Here is an 18,469-nt window from a genome sequence, read left to right on the forward strand (position 1 = left end):
CGTTAGGAGTAAGCACTGGAAGGAATGTGAATGCAGTTGAATGCATAATATTAATCATTTAAATGGTAAACAAACAAAAAAATATTATATGGTAGCCCTCCATATTATTTTTTACCCTTAAGGTAGCTCTCTGACTCAAAAAGGTTGGTGACCCCTGCTCTAACCTATTTTGAAATAATAACATCCTTTTAATTTTAATTTTATTTACTTTCTTTATTTACATTTGTTTACAGAAATGAGGCTCAGTTGTTCTAAGCCGGTCAGGAGTGTGATTTTAATCCATATCTACTCATCAGGTCACATTGATCAGCCTGTTCTTCAGCCTGTTCACTCGCACTGATAATAGTTGTCCTTTTGGTCAACTTAGCTTAGGTTTCAGGGAACTATTGGAACCTTTGTTTAACCCCTGACCCTGACCTTAAGCAGCAGGCAGCAAAGTTTGGAGAGTAAATCAGTTAAACTGTTAAACAGCACAGTTTCAGGTCATTAACGATGAAATCACTGGTTACAGGATGAAGCGTCCACGTATCAGAGGTCTGTACTGGTTAGTGCTGCTCGTCCTCCTGTCAGGTAAGTTCTGACGCTGCAGCTAAAACAAGGTCAGACAATAGAGCTGAGAGGGTTCTATTTATAACACACACACACACACACACACACACACATTCCTCTCTAAATGAACGTGTAACCTGATGATCGAGTTTGTTTGCTAATCACACGAAACTCTACAATACAATTTTTTTCCTCATTGCATTTGTGATTATTGATCAAATCCCAGTAACCACAAAGAAACTGAAGTAACAAAGTGAACGTTTCAAGTGTCTTTTGTGTTTTACAGACTGACTGTATTGGTTTTTTACTCTCATCAGATGAAGCTTCCTGTTCAGAATCAGCTGCTGATCCTGCTGTCGTTGTCATTTCTGATTCTTCCATCATTGAAACCATTCCTACAACAGCTGGTAAACCTTTGAACACTGAGATTAGCTCCTGATTTAAGCCCTAATCCAAACTACTGCTGTGTCAATCCAGACTTCAGATGATCTCACTAAACAATGACGACCAATCAATGAATGCAGATATACGACATAGTACAAGACATAGTACAAGACATAGTACAAGACATAGTACAAGACATAGTACAAGACATAGTACAAGAACTTTTATTTAACCTGCATCGGCTGATTATTCATGAATGAATCAGTTGATTACTACAGTCTACTACAGTCTAGTACATTGTCTAAAGTCTAGTACAATTTCTACAGTCTACTACAACCTAGTACGGTCTACTACAGTCTATTACAGTCTACTACACTCTAGTACAGTCTACTACAGTCTACTACAACCTACTACAGTCCAGTACAGTCTACTACAGTCTACTACAGTCTAGTACAGTCTACTACAGTTTCTACAGTCTAGTACAGTCTACTACAGTTTCTACAGTCTACTACAGTCTAGTACAGTCTACTACAGTCTACTACAGTCTACTACAGTCTACTACAGTCTAGTACAGTCTACTACAGTTTCTACAGTCTACTACAGTCTACTACAGTCTACTACAGTCTACTACAGTCTAGTACAGTCTACTACAGTCTACTACAGTCTACTACAGTTTCTACAGTCTACTACAGTCTACTACAGTCTACTACAGTCTAGTACAGTCTACTACAGTCTACTACAGTCTAGTACAGTCTACTACAGTCTAGTACAGTCTACTACACTCCAGTACAGTCTACTACAGTCTACTACAGTCTAGTACAGTCTACTACAGTCTAGTACAGTCTACTACAGTCTACTACAGTCTAGTACAGTCTACTACAGTCTAGTACAGTCTACTACACTCCAGTACAGTCTACTACAGTCTACTACAGTCTAGTACAGTCTACTACAGTCTACTACAACCTAGTATGGTCTACTACAGTCTACTACAGTCTAGTACAGTCTAGTACAGTCTACTACAGTCTACTACAGTCTAGTACAGTCTACTACAGTCTAGTACAGTCTAGTACACTCTACTACAGTCTAGTACAGTCTACTACAGTCTACTACAGTCCAGTACAGTTTCTCTGTACTAGAACACCTGGATAAAGGTTCCAGATGTTCTGAGAACCCTTTAATCATGTTTTTGAAGATCACTTCCCACCAACTGTGGTCGTCACACACACACACACATACTTTGTTGTCTTTTGCAGTTTACTACTTCCTGGATGTCACCGTGTTTGTCACTGGACCGAAGAAGGACGAATCAGACATTAAGGCCTGGGTGTGTTTGGAAAAACTGCTTCTAGACCAGTTTGTTTTTTAAGTAGCAGATTTATGACGTGGGCTGTGATTAAATCTCATGTGCGTCATTTGTACCTCTAGCTTGATCAAGTGTTGCAAAACAAGCTGGAGGATTGTGCGGCTCCGACAAAGTCAACCACCTCCAAACAAACATCGACAGCCGCGACCACAGCTGCAGACATTACTACAGCAGCGACAACCATCACAGACGGAGCCGCTGCAATAACAGCGGCGACGACACCTACAGCAGCACCGACGACGACCACAGCAACAACAACAACCACAGCACTGTCCGCAACCTCTGCAGAAGCAACAACCGCAGCAACCACCACCGCAGCAGCAAGCACGGCAGCAACCACCACCACGGCAGCGACGGCTAAAGCGGCAACCGCGACAACCCCCGTACCACAAATGACATCGGCAACGACCAGAGCAGCAACACTGACCGCATCGCCGACGACGACCACCACCACGACGGCAGCAACTACGGCGGCGACGACGGCCAAAGCAACGACCGCTCCGGCAAAAAGAACGACAACCACAGAAGCGGCAACGTCAGCAGCAGCAGCAGCTGAGCCCGGCTCAGTCATCGCTCTGCCTGCCGACGCCAGGAAGGACGAAGCCTTAAGGACGATCATGGATCGAATCCACAAAGAGAGGGAAGTTCGTCAAGTCGGCGGCACTTTGACAGAAAGCAGGTATCAACGACACGGGTTTTCATGAAAAGCTAACGTTTTAGTCATTGGAAGCATAGGAATCCCAACATTCTCTCAAGTTTAATCCAGCCGAGGCCGTAGTCTGACCAAGAAAGGCAATCGCACAACTTCAGAGTTTTACGCCTGTAGGGGGCGCATGTTTCACGCCTGCTCTTGTGTTTGCCGCGTTGTCCAAAGTGTTGATTTCAGGCCACAGAAATACACTTTTCTCCTTCTACTTCACGGTCAAAGACTGGGCAGGAAACGGCAAGTCCGACTCCAGTCCGACTAAGCACATCAGACTAAAGCCCAATTTATACTCCTGCATAAAGTGCTCTGCGTAGGCTACGCAGAGCTCTCTGCGTCGTCTCCGGCTGCACGGAATATTTTTTAAGTGTCCGTCACTCCGTCAAGGGACAACGGAGACGGCAAGAGCTGCGATTGGTCCTCAGGACAGACCGAGCTAAGCTGCTCTGTGCCGGCTCACAGTGAGCACCGAGCGTCCACAGAGGGCGGAGCTGAACACCGCCGACTTCGTCGCTGCCGAACTATAAATACGTCATATCTTAACACACACAGCACACGTTTAGACTCTAAATGGCCAATTTCTCGCCTCAAATTATCTTAAAACTGCGTTCCGTGACACAGAAAAGTGAGAAACGGCCACTGTTTCAACAACAACAACAGTCTTTCTCCCTCGGACGCCATTGCTCACTGTAGCCAAAAGCACAACAACCTTGCGCAGCGACCCCTACTGATCGGGCGGGAAATTGCAGCGCCTATCCGTCACCACGACGCAGAAGTATAAAGGCTCGAGTGGTCTACGTGGTGACGCAGACGGATAACGCATTACGCAGTCGGAGAAGTATAATGTGGCCTTAAGGACGCTTTCACACCAACAGCAGTTGGTGCGCACCAAACGATCCATTCCGACCAAAAACTCTAGTTGGTTTGGTTTTCGTCGGTGTGAAAGCATCAATCGCACTGGTGCGGTCCCTCTGGTGAGAACGCCAACTCGGGTCCAAACCATATTCTGCAGTAAATGCCACATGGACATAGCCTACCTTGTAGGTCTTTGGAGCAATCTTCGTCTCATAGTTAGCACGACCACATTCATGAAAATAGCGCGTTATACGTCATCGCCGACTCCAGCGCATCAGCAGATTGTTCTCCAGACGCAGCCGCGACTCATTCTCAAATTGGATATTTTGCCAAAAATGGCCAATACAGAGAATTTTACCGGATTCTTCTCTACCGGAAGATATAAACACATTGATGAAACGTCAATCGGGCCAATTTTGGTTCGCACTGGAGTCATATGTTACATAATAACAAATGTGTTGCCTGGTGCGGATCAAATAATCCAACTCGTGGTGTGAAAGCTCCCTAACTCAACCTGAGTCTGACTGAATCAGGAAAACCAAACCAATGCCTAAAATTGGACCTTGAACATTCATGTAAATGCACCGGCTGTGGATAGAAGGAGAAAAGTGAGAGGTCAAGTGAAAACAAAGTCCACTCCACACTATAGTGGTATGGTCCATTTATGACACTGAAGAGCTTTGTGTTTAAAAAGTCAAGACGTTTTTTTATCCACGTTTGCTCTCAAAGCCTCGTGACAACAGGGTTAACCCGAGGATTCAGTTCTGCTGACTTTAATGAATTATATATTTACACTGTAAACTTCATATCGACTCTAAATCACATTTTCCTTCAACGTCTCAATTCATCTTTTATTCGCAGACTCAGTGAAACGGCTGGAATATTCCAAGTAAGAGGCATCTTCATGATATTTGTGTCTCAGTGTGCGACTGAAAGCATCGTACTAATCACACCACGTCTTTTAACAGGGGACTGAGGTTTCGTGCGACGTGAAAACATCAATCAGGTCACTCATTTATGTGCAAATGAACGCATTCTAACGCCAAACGGTGTAAGACGAGGTCTCTCTGTTGTTGACGCTTGTTTTTTCCCGTTGCAGAGAGACTCAGTGTTCGCTCACACTGCGGCTCAGACAGAGCGTAGCTCCGTGTTGTGTTCTCCGTACTCTGTGTGCAGCCGGGAAAACCTCCTCTAACATCCACGTGGTGGGAAAACAAGCGAGTCCAGTCGGTGAGTCCTGAACAAATGTGAGGAACACAATGAGTCCGAGCTCTTAACCTCCTCACTAACACTCTGTGACGCCAAACAGGTGGACTCAACACTGACTGCGGCAGCAAACCACAGGAAAAAAGCTGCGTCTATAACGGCCCAGTGAAGAAGTCATGGTGAGACTCGTCTTATTTCTAATATTAATACTTTCTCCAATATTTACATGTTGGTCACATTGAATGAGTTTGATGTTGCTAAATATATTTATACTTCAACAGTGATGAGTCTGAGACAGCATACCAGGAAGTTCTGATCCCCTCCACAGGCTGTCGTCCAGGTGAGGTCTTTATGTACTCTGTGTACATATACATATATGGACATGTACATATATACTGTATGGACATGTACATATATACTGTATGGACATGTACATATATACTGTATGGATATATATATATATGGAGATGTACATATATACTGTATGGACATGTACATATATACTGTATGGATATATATATATATGGACATGTACATATATACTGTATGGACATATACATATATACTGTATGTACATATATATGTACATGTCCATATATACTGTATGTACATATACATACTGTATGTACATATATATGGACATGTACATATATACTGTATGGACATATACATATATACTGTATGTACATATATATGGACATGTACATATATACTGTATGGACATATACATATGGACATATACATATATACTGTATGTACATATATATATGGACATGTACATATATACTGTATGTACATATATATGGACATGTACATATATACTGTATGTACATATACATACTGTATGTACATATATATGGACATATACATATATACTATATGTATATATATGGACATATACACATACTGTATGTACATATATACGGACATACACATATACTGTATGTACATATATACCGACATATACATATATATATACTGTATGTCCATATATATGGACATACACACATACTGTATGTACATATATACGGACATATACACATACTGTATGTACATATATATGGACATATACATATATACTGTATGTACATATATATGGACATATACATATATACTGTATGTACATATATATGGACATATACATATACATACTGTATGTACATATATATGGACATATACATATATACTGTATGTACATATATATGGACATATACGTATTGTATGTACATATATATGGACATATACATATATACTGTATGTACATATATATGGACATATACATATACATACTGTATGTACATATATATGGACATATACATATATACTGTATGTACATATATACAGACATACACACATACTGTATGTACATATATGCGGACATATACATATATACTGTATGGACATATACATATATATACTGTATGTACATATATACCGACATATACATATATACTGTATTTACATATATATGGACATATACATATATATATACTGTATGTACATATATACAGACATATACATATATACTGTATGTACATATATATGGACATATGTACATATATACGGACATACACACATATACTGTATGTACATATATACGGACACATACATATATACTGTAAGTACATATATATATGGACATGTACATATATACTGTATGTACATATAAATATGGACATGTACATATATACTGTATGTACATATAAATATGGACATGTACATATATACTGTATGTACATATACATACTGTATGTACATATATATGGACATATACATATATACTGTATGTACATATATATGGACATATACACATACTGTATGGACATATATACAGACATACACACATATACTGTATGTACATATATACGGACATATACATATATACTGTATGGACATATACATATATACTGTATGTACATATATACGGACATATACACATATACTGTATGTACATATATATGGACATATATACTGTATATACTGTATGAGTCTTTGTTTCTCTTCAGTAAAAATGTAAATAATGTTGAATGTGTGTTGAACGGAAAGTCAGAGACTAAATATTTGAATGTGTTTTTCTTTCAGAAGTGAAGAACAACACCTGTAACTGCTCGACTTACTGTAAGGGGACAGGTCAGTGTCCACATTATTGTTTTCATTATTACCATCAGAAAACTACATCTGAAGTGACACACGTTTTATCTGTCATTTCAGATGCATACTACACTTTACGACTATCAACACTAAACCCAAAGACACGGCTGTCGGAGGCGTTGCCTAAAGTAAGTGGCCCTGCTCACACAACCATCTGTTTTACATTTATTTGAATTATCGCTGTAACGTCAAAATGTGATGTTTTTCTTGTCAGATTTCCACAGCAAAAGAAGCAAGTGTTTGTACAGAGTAGGTTGGGTGATTCTTGAAGTTTGCATATAATTATATACATATACACATATACATATGTATGTACGGAAGCGTATCGCATTCACTTGAAAAAAAAAAAAAAAAAACTCTGTTTTTCTCAGTAATACATTTTCGGTTTGATTTTTTGAAAAAAAATAATTCTGTTTTTCAGTAATTTTTTTTCAGTTTTTCATGCAAAATTGTTTCCCCCTGTTTTCCTGAGTAATTTTTTTTCTGTTTTCCTGAGTCATTTTTTTAAATACAAATTTGCATGAAAAACAGAAAAAAAAAATACTCTGAAAAACAGAAAAAAACTCTGTTTTTCTCAGTAATAAATTTTCGGTTTGATTTTTTTAATAATATTTTTTCTATTTTCCTGAGTAATTTTTAAAAATAAAAATTTGCATGAAAAACAGAAAAAAAAATTACTCAGAAAAAAACAGAAAAAAAAATTACTCAGAAAAAAACAGAAAAAAAAATTCTCAGAAAAACAGGGGAATAAAAATTTGCACGAAAACAGAAAAAGATGACTCCAAGAATCAGGGGGAAAAAATTTGCATGAAAAACAGAAAAAAAAATTTACTCTGAAAAACAGAAAAAAAAAAATTACTCAGAAAAACATGGAAAAAATTTGACACAAAAAAACAGAAAAATAAAAAATTTAAAAAATCAAACCGAAAATTAATTACTGAGAAAAACGATTTTTTTTTTTTTTTTTCAAGTGAATTCAATACGCTTCCGTATGTATGTATATGTATAATTAAAGCACATATTTGCTTGAATTCACAATGAACGTTTCCTTCTTTGCAGTGATTCATGTCCATCTGCCTCCATCGCATCTCAATACAAGGTAAGAAGCCAACAAAGCTTAAACTCTGTCACTTCATGTTGTCAAATGGACTCAAATTTAAATTTCCACACAGGAACATAAAATGGAGTGTGAATCTACAGAGTGAGTCTAATCCCATCTAATCCCATCTAATCCCATCAGGAGACGACATGACATGAAACACCTTTAACCATGTTTTGTGTTTTTTAACTTCCAGTTCTCTGAGCTGCAGAGTGATCATGCGTTTTGGTCGTCAGCTTCCCATCTGTAACGTGTCTTCGTTTATGACGGACATGTTTGGGGAAAATGAATTTATCACTTTTGACGGACTGGTGACTCGGGCAGGTGTGTGTGCGCGCTCACCACACACACACACACACACACACACACACACACACACATCTACACATCCATTCATGCAGTAAAAAAAACCAAAGGAGAAACTTGTGTCTTGTGTTTGGTGTCAAATGTAACGCAGCACTATGTGGAAACATCAGCGACAACCCACTGACGTCAGAGTTAGGGTTAACGTGGCATAACAGTGAGATGAAGCCTGCGACAGTTTGCTCAGATCAGCCGCTCACCCTCACCTGGTTTGTATGATTAAACTCATCTAACAGATCACACACAATGTCTTTTAAGTGCTAAAAAACAAAGGCCTCTGGACTCGGGGCTCAACAATTCATCACCATGAAATGTGCAGACACTATTTCCACATCACTACGATGATGTTCATGTGTCTTGTTTTTCTTTACAGTGAACGGGACAAACCTGTGGTGATAGAGCTGCAGGAGCAGTGTGTTCCAGAGACTTTAACCACGGCCAGTCCAAACGTCACCACCGTGGAACCGAACGGCACCAGCTCATCCGTCAACGTGACGTGGACCCCTGTGAACAGCACAGAGCAGACCCTTAATACCACAGTGACAACAACCACCAACACCACTGCAAACGTGTCTATGACCACGACTGCTTTATCAGGTATGTAATCACACTCAGCAGCAGCAGGTCATGGCACCACATGCATATTTTTGTGTCCAAGTCCATTATTGGATCCAAACAGAAGCTGTTTCATTTGAGTTTAGTTGGCACAACTGCAGGGAATGTGACTATATAATGCTGTTCAAAGCCCTAACGTTATCCATGACACTTCTAGAATGTTTATTAGTTTTGAATGGAAAGATATTACACACTTTAAATCATTTTGCATGATAATTTGTACATTTTAGATGCCACTATCACTATCAAAACGTAGTTAATTATTAACAATGATCCAGCTGACAACTGTGCTTTGATTACGAACTACACATGCCCCATGGAACAGCAACTATTAAACGCTGGAAAGTCTCTTTGCGCTAAAGCGAAACTTGGCTGCAGATTATAAACTCCCTGCGACATTGACTTCACACCAGAGAACATTCTCTCTCTTTGAGCAGTTAACTAAAGACATCAGCTCATCTGATGCATCTGTTATTCCATCAATTGCAGCGCTAAAGTGTCTTCTACACAAAGATTGAGAACGTGGAGTGAAAACAATGAAAAGTGAGCTTTAAGAGTCTGTCACCACGTTTTACTAACATCTACCCAGATCCCCCTGCACTTCATCGCGACTGTAGTCGATCCTCATCATAAAGATGTAATGTTATGTGAATTGTTTTTGATGGGTTAGGGTTAGGTTTAACTGATGTCTAAAACACATGTTACTATTTGAAATGAAAATGCAAATAGTAACATAACTAATGTGGTCAGGTGGTGCAACCAATTTAAACCAATAAATGATACGTCAAAGGGACCAAATGGTTTATAAATGTAATGTGTGTAGTTATTATACTGAATATATGAATTTGTGTATTTGTGTGATTATTTTCCTGTCTTTAAATGTAAAATTGGACCAAAAATCTGAATAAAAAAAAAACACAATGATAAAAATAATAATGTTTATCTAGTGTAGACACCTTAAGGTATAGTTTCCAAATAATTAATTTAAAAATAAATATTAGGAATGTTCATGTTTTTTTTATAAATAGTTGGTTGTGCCACCTGACATTTTCATGTTAAAAATACTGTTAAAAAATGAGTTGAAACAGTTAGAATAGTTATTCAATATATGAGAAATGTTCAAACACATTGTTCTGGACTCAAAAATATGCATTACATCTATTTTTAAAAGGTACCTTTTTAGAAGCTTTATTTGTCGTCGACCCAGATACGGTCATTTCATCAGTGTAGCATCATTACATCCAAACATCATCGTCTGGATTTGTGTCCAAATTGCAGCTGAAGACAGAGCCTACATTCTTCTGGAAATGACCAGAAACATGTCCAGCCTGAACACCAGCCAGGTGGATTACGTGGTGTCTGAGCTGGAGGACATCCTGTCGGGTCAGGTCACCATCAGCCTGATCCTGGGAAACATCTCGGTGCATATCGTCAGCAATCTGATCGGTGGTACTCGTGAGAAGCTGGCCAACTCTGCAGCCGGGTGACTGACACACACACACACACACACACTTATTCAACAATCGCTAACACACTCTGTGCTTGTGTAGGAATAAGGTATAAGTACATAGATTAAAGGTCCAACGTAGCATAGCATAGCGTAGCATAGCAACATGTCAAGTGTTAAACAACCTTGAGTTGTCATCAAGACTTAGAAAAGCAGACCATTACAGACCCAGTTCAATCTGAAGGTATGCCAACATGTTAGGTCTCAGAGTTAGGGGGCGCTAGAAACAAAACTATGGATTTCAATGTCATTTTGGATCAAATGCATGAATCGGTGAGCGGGAAAAATAAGATCAGCTACAATCGAAATACAAGTTAGAAATGGTGTAATGGTCGTCACTACTAACACTGCTCATGCAATACATGACGGCGCCACCTGCTGCCTCATACACACATTAACCTCACACACACACACTGACATACAGATATCAGAGTGTATTTGTAAAGCACAGTGGACCAAAGAAGTGATGTACACAATGATAATAGACACAATAAAAGCAAAAAGGCTCAAAACAACTGCAATCATTGAAATAGAATAACTAATGACCCTGAGAGTCAAAGGTCAAAGGTCAAAGAAGAAGAGAGAAAGACACAGTAAATGTTTTACCTTCATCTGTTTGTTAGATGTTCTGCAGTGATTGAGTGTCAGCACCTGCCAAAGACAAACAAATCAACGTCTGACCTTCTGTGCTCACAGCGCCCCCACCTGACCACTCAGTGTTTTTACTCCACCTTTGACCACATTCACAGCAAGAGTTGTTGACTTATGAAATATATGAAATAATGAATTTAAATTTAATGGTAAATATAAGGTGTTAAGGTGTTCGGCCTTCAAAATAAGAGCCCTTGGCTTCTTGTCCGAACCTCTTTTAAGCCAACAATAAATTTTTCAAACAAGCATTTATTTTGGTACTTCCTGTTTGAAGCTAAACATTGATGTACCCCATAACCCCAAAAAGATCGACGTCAGATTTAAAAGGAATGCATATTTTTATTTTTTTATTTTTTTAAATACGGGACGTCACGTGTAATCCAGGACAGTTGTCCACGCTAATTATTCATATTCATTTTATTTTGAAGTGATTATACACATATATAAGCATACTTATGGGAAGTCCATTTAATCACTGCCAATGGACCTTTAATGTAGTTTGAGTACGTTTTCTTTGAAATGAAAGGAAAGGCGAGTATAGTATAGTATATACTTATACTTACTTATACTTACATACTCTTTCTGTGACGTTCCATCAGCGTTATAGGGATCGTTGACACAGTTGGACTTAACCTGGTCCTGGATCAGACAGAGACGCTCTTGTCCCCAGACCTGGCGTTGGCTGTTAAACCAGCAGATGGCAGCAACTTTCAGGAGACCAGCTTCTCCATCTCTGAGCCCAGTAACGTTCAGGTGAGCCATTGGATATTTGACATGATATTATTCAATAGAACTTTGCTGGAAGAAACTTACTCCTTAAAAACATCCCTACGGTTTCTTCCTTTTCGTCACAGCGACTCAATAAACGATGGATTGTCATGAGTGAAAGTGGCTTCGGCCGGTTTTTCCTTGTGTTTCAGGTCCGTGGAGACGAGTCCAGAATCCCTCAAGGCTCCATCACGCTTCCCTCCTCCATCACGCGCAATCTGACCTCTGAACAACAGCAGCTGGCTTCAAGGGTCCAGTTCCATTTCTACCAGAGGAGCACAGTGTTTCAGGTCATTCAACGGTCATCGTGTGAAGCAATTTCACTGTAAACACTGCGTTTGTAACACTGCGTTTCCTGGTCTGTGCAGGACACGTCTATGGGCAAACTCAACAGTGGCATCATAGGAGCGAGCGTCGCCAACCTGTCGCTGTCAGGACTGAAGGACAACGTCACCATCACTCTGAAGAACACAGGACCAGCTCCAGTCAGTCCTTTACTCACTCTGATATACTCTGATATACTCTGATATACTCTGATATACTCTGATATACTCTGATATACTCTGAGTTCTTTCACATCACTAACAGCCTCTTTCTTGACTCTAGGAAGACTTTGTGTCCGTGTGCGTTTTCTGGGACTCTGCGTCCAACAGTGAGTTTGTATCTTTTCCACCGTTTTTAAAGCTCACATAGAGTGGTCCTGTTGCACATATATGTGAGTTATGGAGGTCTACTTGCATGTATTAGGTTGTTTTTATGGTCAAAATCCTCCTAGTTGCTGTAAACGAGCCGATTGAAATCTGTCCTTTTCGAAGCGCTTGTCAGTCGCGCTATTTCAGCCATAAATCTCGCCCGAGAAGACAGAGTGTGTTGTGATTGGCCAGGTATCTGGAAGTGACGTGATCTATCACGTCAGCTCTCAGAAGCGCAGCGCCCCCCTCTGGAACGGTGGATGCACTGCTCCTCATTATCAAAACATTGTTTTAACAGTGTTTAAAAATAGCTTCTTCACGACTCCCCGCCACAGTCCCTTTGACGACTTTAAACCGGAGTCAGACCCAGAGTCAGAAGACACTGTTGCTCGTGAAACACCTCCACAACGGACGTTATTCTTCTTCTGCGGTTCAATGTACGTAACCGGATGTGCCCGGACTAGTGCCCGGAGCAGGACGATCGGTGGTTCAGGAGAACCGCTGCTTACGTAACGTTAACGGGATTTTCAGTGATCTCGTTGAGCCCCGAGATTACAATAAAACACAACGTTCTCAGCAGTGGCTGAACTGTTTGTTTAGAACCTTCAGGGCTTCATAAACAAGGTAATGACGCAGATACACACCAAAAAAAACAGCGATAATAGGAACTTCCGGTCTAGTTCCGCTTTAATCACAATAAAGTGAACATATTTTCATATATTCTTCTTCTGTGTTTTGCACCAACAGAAGGCTCAGGTGGTTGGAATCCTGAAGGTTGCTCCGTCCTAAACAGCACAGACAACGTAACCATTTGCAGCTGCAACCATTTGACCAGTTTTGCGATCCTGCTGGTAAGAAGTTTCTAGTATTTTTATCGATCTTAATGATCTGCACTGTGTCGTGACGACTCCTCGTTGTTGTTCTTTGCTCTTAAAGGACCTCGCCAGAGAGACTCTGACCGACCGAGTTCACGCAACAATCCTGTCCTTCATCACGTACATCGGCTGTGGAGTCTCAGCCATCTTCCTGTCCATCACACTCCTCACCTACTTGGCCTTTGAGTTAGTATTTACAGCCGTACATTCAGCCGTTTAATCGCTCGTGGTGCATGAAGTGATGTTGGCTGCGTTTCTTAGAATTAACCATTTTTATGCTCGACGAGCGACGCGGAGCATAAAGCGTTCGCACCATTCCGTCAGTCCGTCCGGACTAAAATGAATACTTTCCTGTTCGCGTACGTCCTTCACATTTTGCAGGATTGTTTAGTGGGTGAATATCTCCAGGCGTTTTTTTTCGTTTTGTCCAAAAACCTTTTTTTTTCTATTTTTCGTGAATTTTTACGCGTTTTTTTGCGGGGAAATGTGAGAAGTGTGTAAACGGCACTTTACAAGCTTGTCAACGCGATAACTTGACAAATATTCGACGTATTGATGTCAAACTGGCACTGTCCACGCCTCTTACAAGTATCTTGGACAAGCTCGAAGATGGGTGACCTTGACCTACTTTTCAAGGTCACAGCTGCACTTGAAACTTGGAAAATAGCCAAAAAAACGGCACTTTTAAACCTTGTCAACGCGATAACTTGACAAATATTTATTGTATTGCTGCCAAACTGGCACTGTCCATGCCTCTTACAAGTATCTTGGACAAGTTCGAAGATGGGTGACCTTGACGTTCTTTCCAAGGTCACAGCTGCACACCACATCCTTCATTGCCTATGCAAATTTTGCTTTAAAATCGGCAAAAAATGTGGGCGCATGGACTCAGCGCGGAGCATTAGTAGTCGTCGACTATCACCCCTCTAGTTGACAATGAACGCGACTCAAAACTATTTCAAACGTTCTTCCCTACAGGAAGCTGCGTAAGGACATTCCATCTAAAATCCTGATCCAGCTGTGTCTGGCTCTGCTGCTGCTCAACCTGGTCTTCCTGTGCGACGCTTGGCTGGCTCTCTACCCGGAGGCCGTGGGCCTCTGCATCTCCACCGCCTGGTTCCTTCACTACTTCCTTCTGGTTTCCTTCACCTGGATGGGACTGGAGGCTGTTCACATGTACATGGCAGTGGTGAAGGTCTTCAACAGCTACGTGTCGCACTACATGCTGAGGTTCTCGCTGGTGGGCTGGGGCGTCCCCATGCTCGTGGTCATTATAGTCATCGCCATTGACAAGGACAACTATGGTGTGGTCTCCTACGGAAGGTTTACCGATGGGACCAGCGACGACTTGTGAGTTTTATTCTCAGATGTTTGAACTTGTGTACTCAGACACTCGGACGTGAACTGATCCTGGACTCCTTCTCTCCCACAGCTGCTGGCTGAAGAACGACGTCGCCTTCTACGTTGCAGTCGTGGCCTATTTCTGTGTCATTTTCCTCTTCAACTTTGCCATGTTAGTCGTGGTGCTGGTCCAGCTGTGTCGCATAAAGAGGCAGAACCCTCACAACGCGCAGCATCGCACCACCTTTCAGGATGTGCGCAGTGTGTTGGGCATCACCATCCTGCTGGGCCTCACCTGGGGCTTTGCCTTCTTCGCCTGGGATCCGGTGAACCTGGCCTTCATGTACCTCTTTGCCATCTTTAACTCGCTGCAGGGTGAGATTTACACATTTTTACTCTTTTCTTATGTGGATTATCTTTTTGTTGAATGGTTAATCCAATGACTATGTAAACAAACTAACATGTTTGGATTCCCGTGTACACAAGAAGCTCATTTATATAATGTGAAGACAAATGGAAACATCAGCAAGATCATCTCTTTCTCGGGGAAATCCAGAATATAACAAACTCACAGGGTGACTCCGAGACGTTCGCCTCCGAGACGTTCGCTTCCGAGACGTTCGCTTCCGAGACGTTCGCTTCCGTGATGTTCCGAGACATTCGCTTCCGAGACGTTCCGAGACGTTCCGAGACGTTCGCCTCCGAGACGTTCGCCTCCGAGACGTTCGCCTCCGAGACGTTCGCCTCCGAGACGTTCGCCTCCGAGACGTTCGCTTCCGAGACGTTCGCTTCCGAGACGTTCGCTTCCGTGATGTTCCGAGACATTCGCTTCCGAGACGTTCCGAGACGTTCCGAGACGTTCGCCTCCGAGACGTTCGCCTCCGAGACGTTCGCCTCCGAGACGTTCGCCTCCGAGACGTTCGCCTCCGAGACGTTCGCTTCCGTGATGTTCCGAGACATTCGCTTCCGAGACGTTCCGAGACGTTCGCCTCCGAGACGTTCGCCGATGAGACGTTCGCCGATGAGACGTTCGCCTCCGAGACGTTCGCCTCCGAGACGTTTGCCTCCGAGACGTTCGCCACCGAGACGTTCACCTCCAAGACGTTCACCTCCGAGACGCTCACCTCCGAGACGTTCACCTCGGAGGCGTTCACCTCCGAGACGTTCGCTTCCGAGACGTTCCGAGACGTTCGCTTCCGAGACGTTCCGAGACGTTGGCCTCCGAGACGTTGGCCTCCGAGACGTTCCTCCGAGACGTTGGCCTCCGAGACGCTCGCCTCCGAGACGTTCACCTCCGAGACGTTCACCTCGGAGGCGTTCACCTCCGAGACGTTCACCTCCGAGACGTTCACCTCGGAGGCGTTCACCTCCGAGACGTTCACCTCCGAGACGTTCACCTCCGAGACGTTCACCTCCGAGACGTTCACCTCCGAGACGTTCACCTCCGAGACGTTCACCTCAGAGACGTTCACCGCTGAGACGTTCACCTCTGAGACGTTCACTGCTGTTTCACTGATCATTTCCACATCTCTGTTCTCGTGTTCTTCTTCAGGTTTCTTTATATTCGTGTTCCACTGTCTGGTGAAGGACAACGTGAGGCAGCAGTGGAGAGTTTACCTGTGCTGTGGCCGACTGAGACTGGCAGAAAACTCAGGTTTGTTCTCGTGTGTCAAAGTTAAAGAGCCATGCACAGGCGGTTTGGTGTGATAACGCGTTACCTGAGAATGACAGAAGAAACGTTGTCTCTGAACAGAATGGAGTCGCACGGCGACGCAGAAGACCACGAAGAAGTCGTCAGTGAGCGGATTGACGTCTGCGCAGTCGTCTCGGTCGCTGCAGTCCAACAGTTCGTCGTCCACGTCGTCCTTTCTGGTCAACGACACAAGGGAGAGGACCAACGGCATTGGTGAGTTTCATCTTTGGTTAGTCACATAACACCGTGTATATAGATCAGGGGTTCTCAAAGTGTTGATACCTGAGGGCCAATTTAGGAACCCAACATTGGACTGAGGGCCAATTTAGGAACCCAACATTGGACTGAGGGCCAATGTAGGAATCCAACATTGGACTGAGGGCCAATTTAGGAATCCAACATTGGACTGAGGGCCAATGTAGGAACCCAACATTGGACTGAGGGCCAGTTTAGGAACCCAACATTGGACTGAGGGCCAATTTAGGAACCCAACATTGGACTGATGGCCAATGTAGGAACCCAACATTGGACTGAGGGCCAATTTAGGAACCCAACATTGGACTGAGGGCCAATGTAGGAACCCAACATTGGACTGAGGGCCAATTTAGGAACCCAACATTGGACTGAGGGCCAATTTAGGAACCCAACATTGGACTGAGGGCCAATGTAGGAACCCAACATTGGACTGAGGGCCAATTTAGGAACCCAACATTGGACTGATGGCCAATGTAGGAACCCAACATTGGACTGAGGGCCAATGTAGGAACCCAACATTGGACTGAGGGCCAATTTAGGAACCCAACATTGGACTGATGGCCAATGTAGGAACCCAACATTGGACTGAGGGCCAATGTAGGAACCCAACATTGGACTGAGGGCCAATTTAGGAACCCAACATTGGACTGAGGGCCAATTTAGGAACCCAACATTGGACTGAGGGCCAATTTAGGAACCCAACATTGGACTGAGGGCCAATGTAGGAACCCAACATGAGGGTCGCCAAAGAAAAAAAAACAGAAATAAATCCCATTTGTAATAACTTTAATGACCAGATTGCAGTTCTACAGTTTAGCGTTAAGTAATATAAGTGTTAATATAATAACGCTTTATAATTTACTGGGTAATTACCCAGTATTTTGGCCATTGTTCTTACCTTCTAATTACAGGTTAATACCAAGTAACACATTTCTGTTACCATATATTTACTGGGTAAATAGCTAGTAATTGGGGGCTGTAACTACCTGCTTATTACCAGCTTATAACCCAATAATACACTAAAATTCACCATATAGAAACCAGGCAAATACCCAGTATTTTTGTTTACACTTGTTGGTCTGTATCCAGTAATGTCCAATAAACATTTAACAAGCTTAGTAATTCATTGCGGGGCCGCCAGAAATGTTTCTGTGGGCCGCCATTGGCCCCCGGGCCGCACTTTGAGAACCAATGATAAAGATGTTTGAGTTGAACTAACCGCGTCCACGCCGTCCTGCAGGAAGTCCGTTTGTGGACAGAATCATCACGGCCGACGAAGAACCCACGCTGGACGTCGTGGCCAACGAAGTCAACGCGCAAAACAGGAACCAGCACACGTCCTGATCCACAGGCCGCTCGTTCGTATCTGCTGTACATTCGCGGACAAAGTAAATTATTT

At 42.3% G+C, this 18,469-nt stretch overlaps 1 protein-coding gene across 1 annotated transcript; it reads left to right on the forward strand.

Moving 5' to 3' along the window:
• Positions 1 to 2,688: 2,688 nt before the first annotated feature.
• Positions 2,689 to 18,414, forward strand: LOC310944579 (adhesion G-protein coupled receptor G2-like; the record flags this gene model as incomplete). Its single annotated transcript, XM_083910380.1, has 18 exons — positions 2,689 to 2,975; positions 4,954 to 5,084; positions 5,164 to 5,239; positions 8,507 to 8,634; positions 8,768 to 8,882; positions 9,047 to 9,270; positions 10,567 to 10,771; positions 12,046 to 12,199; positions 12,367 to 12,504; positions 12,583 to 12,699; positions 12,821 to 12,866; positions 13,654 to 13,757; positions 13,843 to 13,967; positions 14,760 to 15,131; positions 15,214 to 15,497; positions 16,675 to 16,776; positions 16,876 to 17,028; positions 18,311 to 18,414. The coding sequence occupies 18 exons, from the start codon at positions 2,689 to 2,691 to the stop codon at positions 18,412 to 18,414; spliced, it is 2,865 nt and encodes a 954-aa protein (XP_083766506.1).
• Positions 18,415 to 18,469: the final 55 nt, after the last annotated feature.

This window comes from Microchirus variegatus (assembly GCF_963457635.1).
Source record: "Microchirus variegatus genome assembly, chromosome: 2".
Taxonomy (NCBI): Eukaryota; Metazoa; Chordata; class Actinopteri; order Pleuronectiformes; family Soleidae; genus Microchirus; species Microchirus variegatus.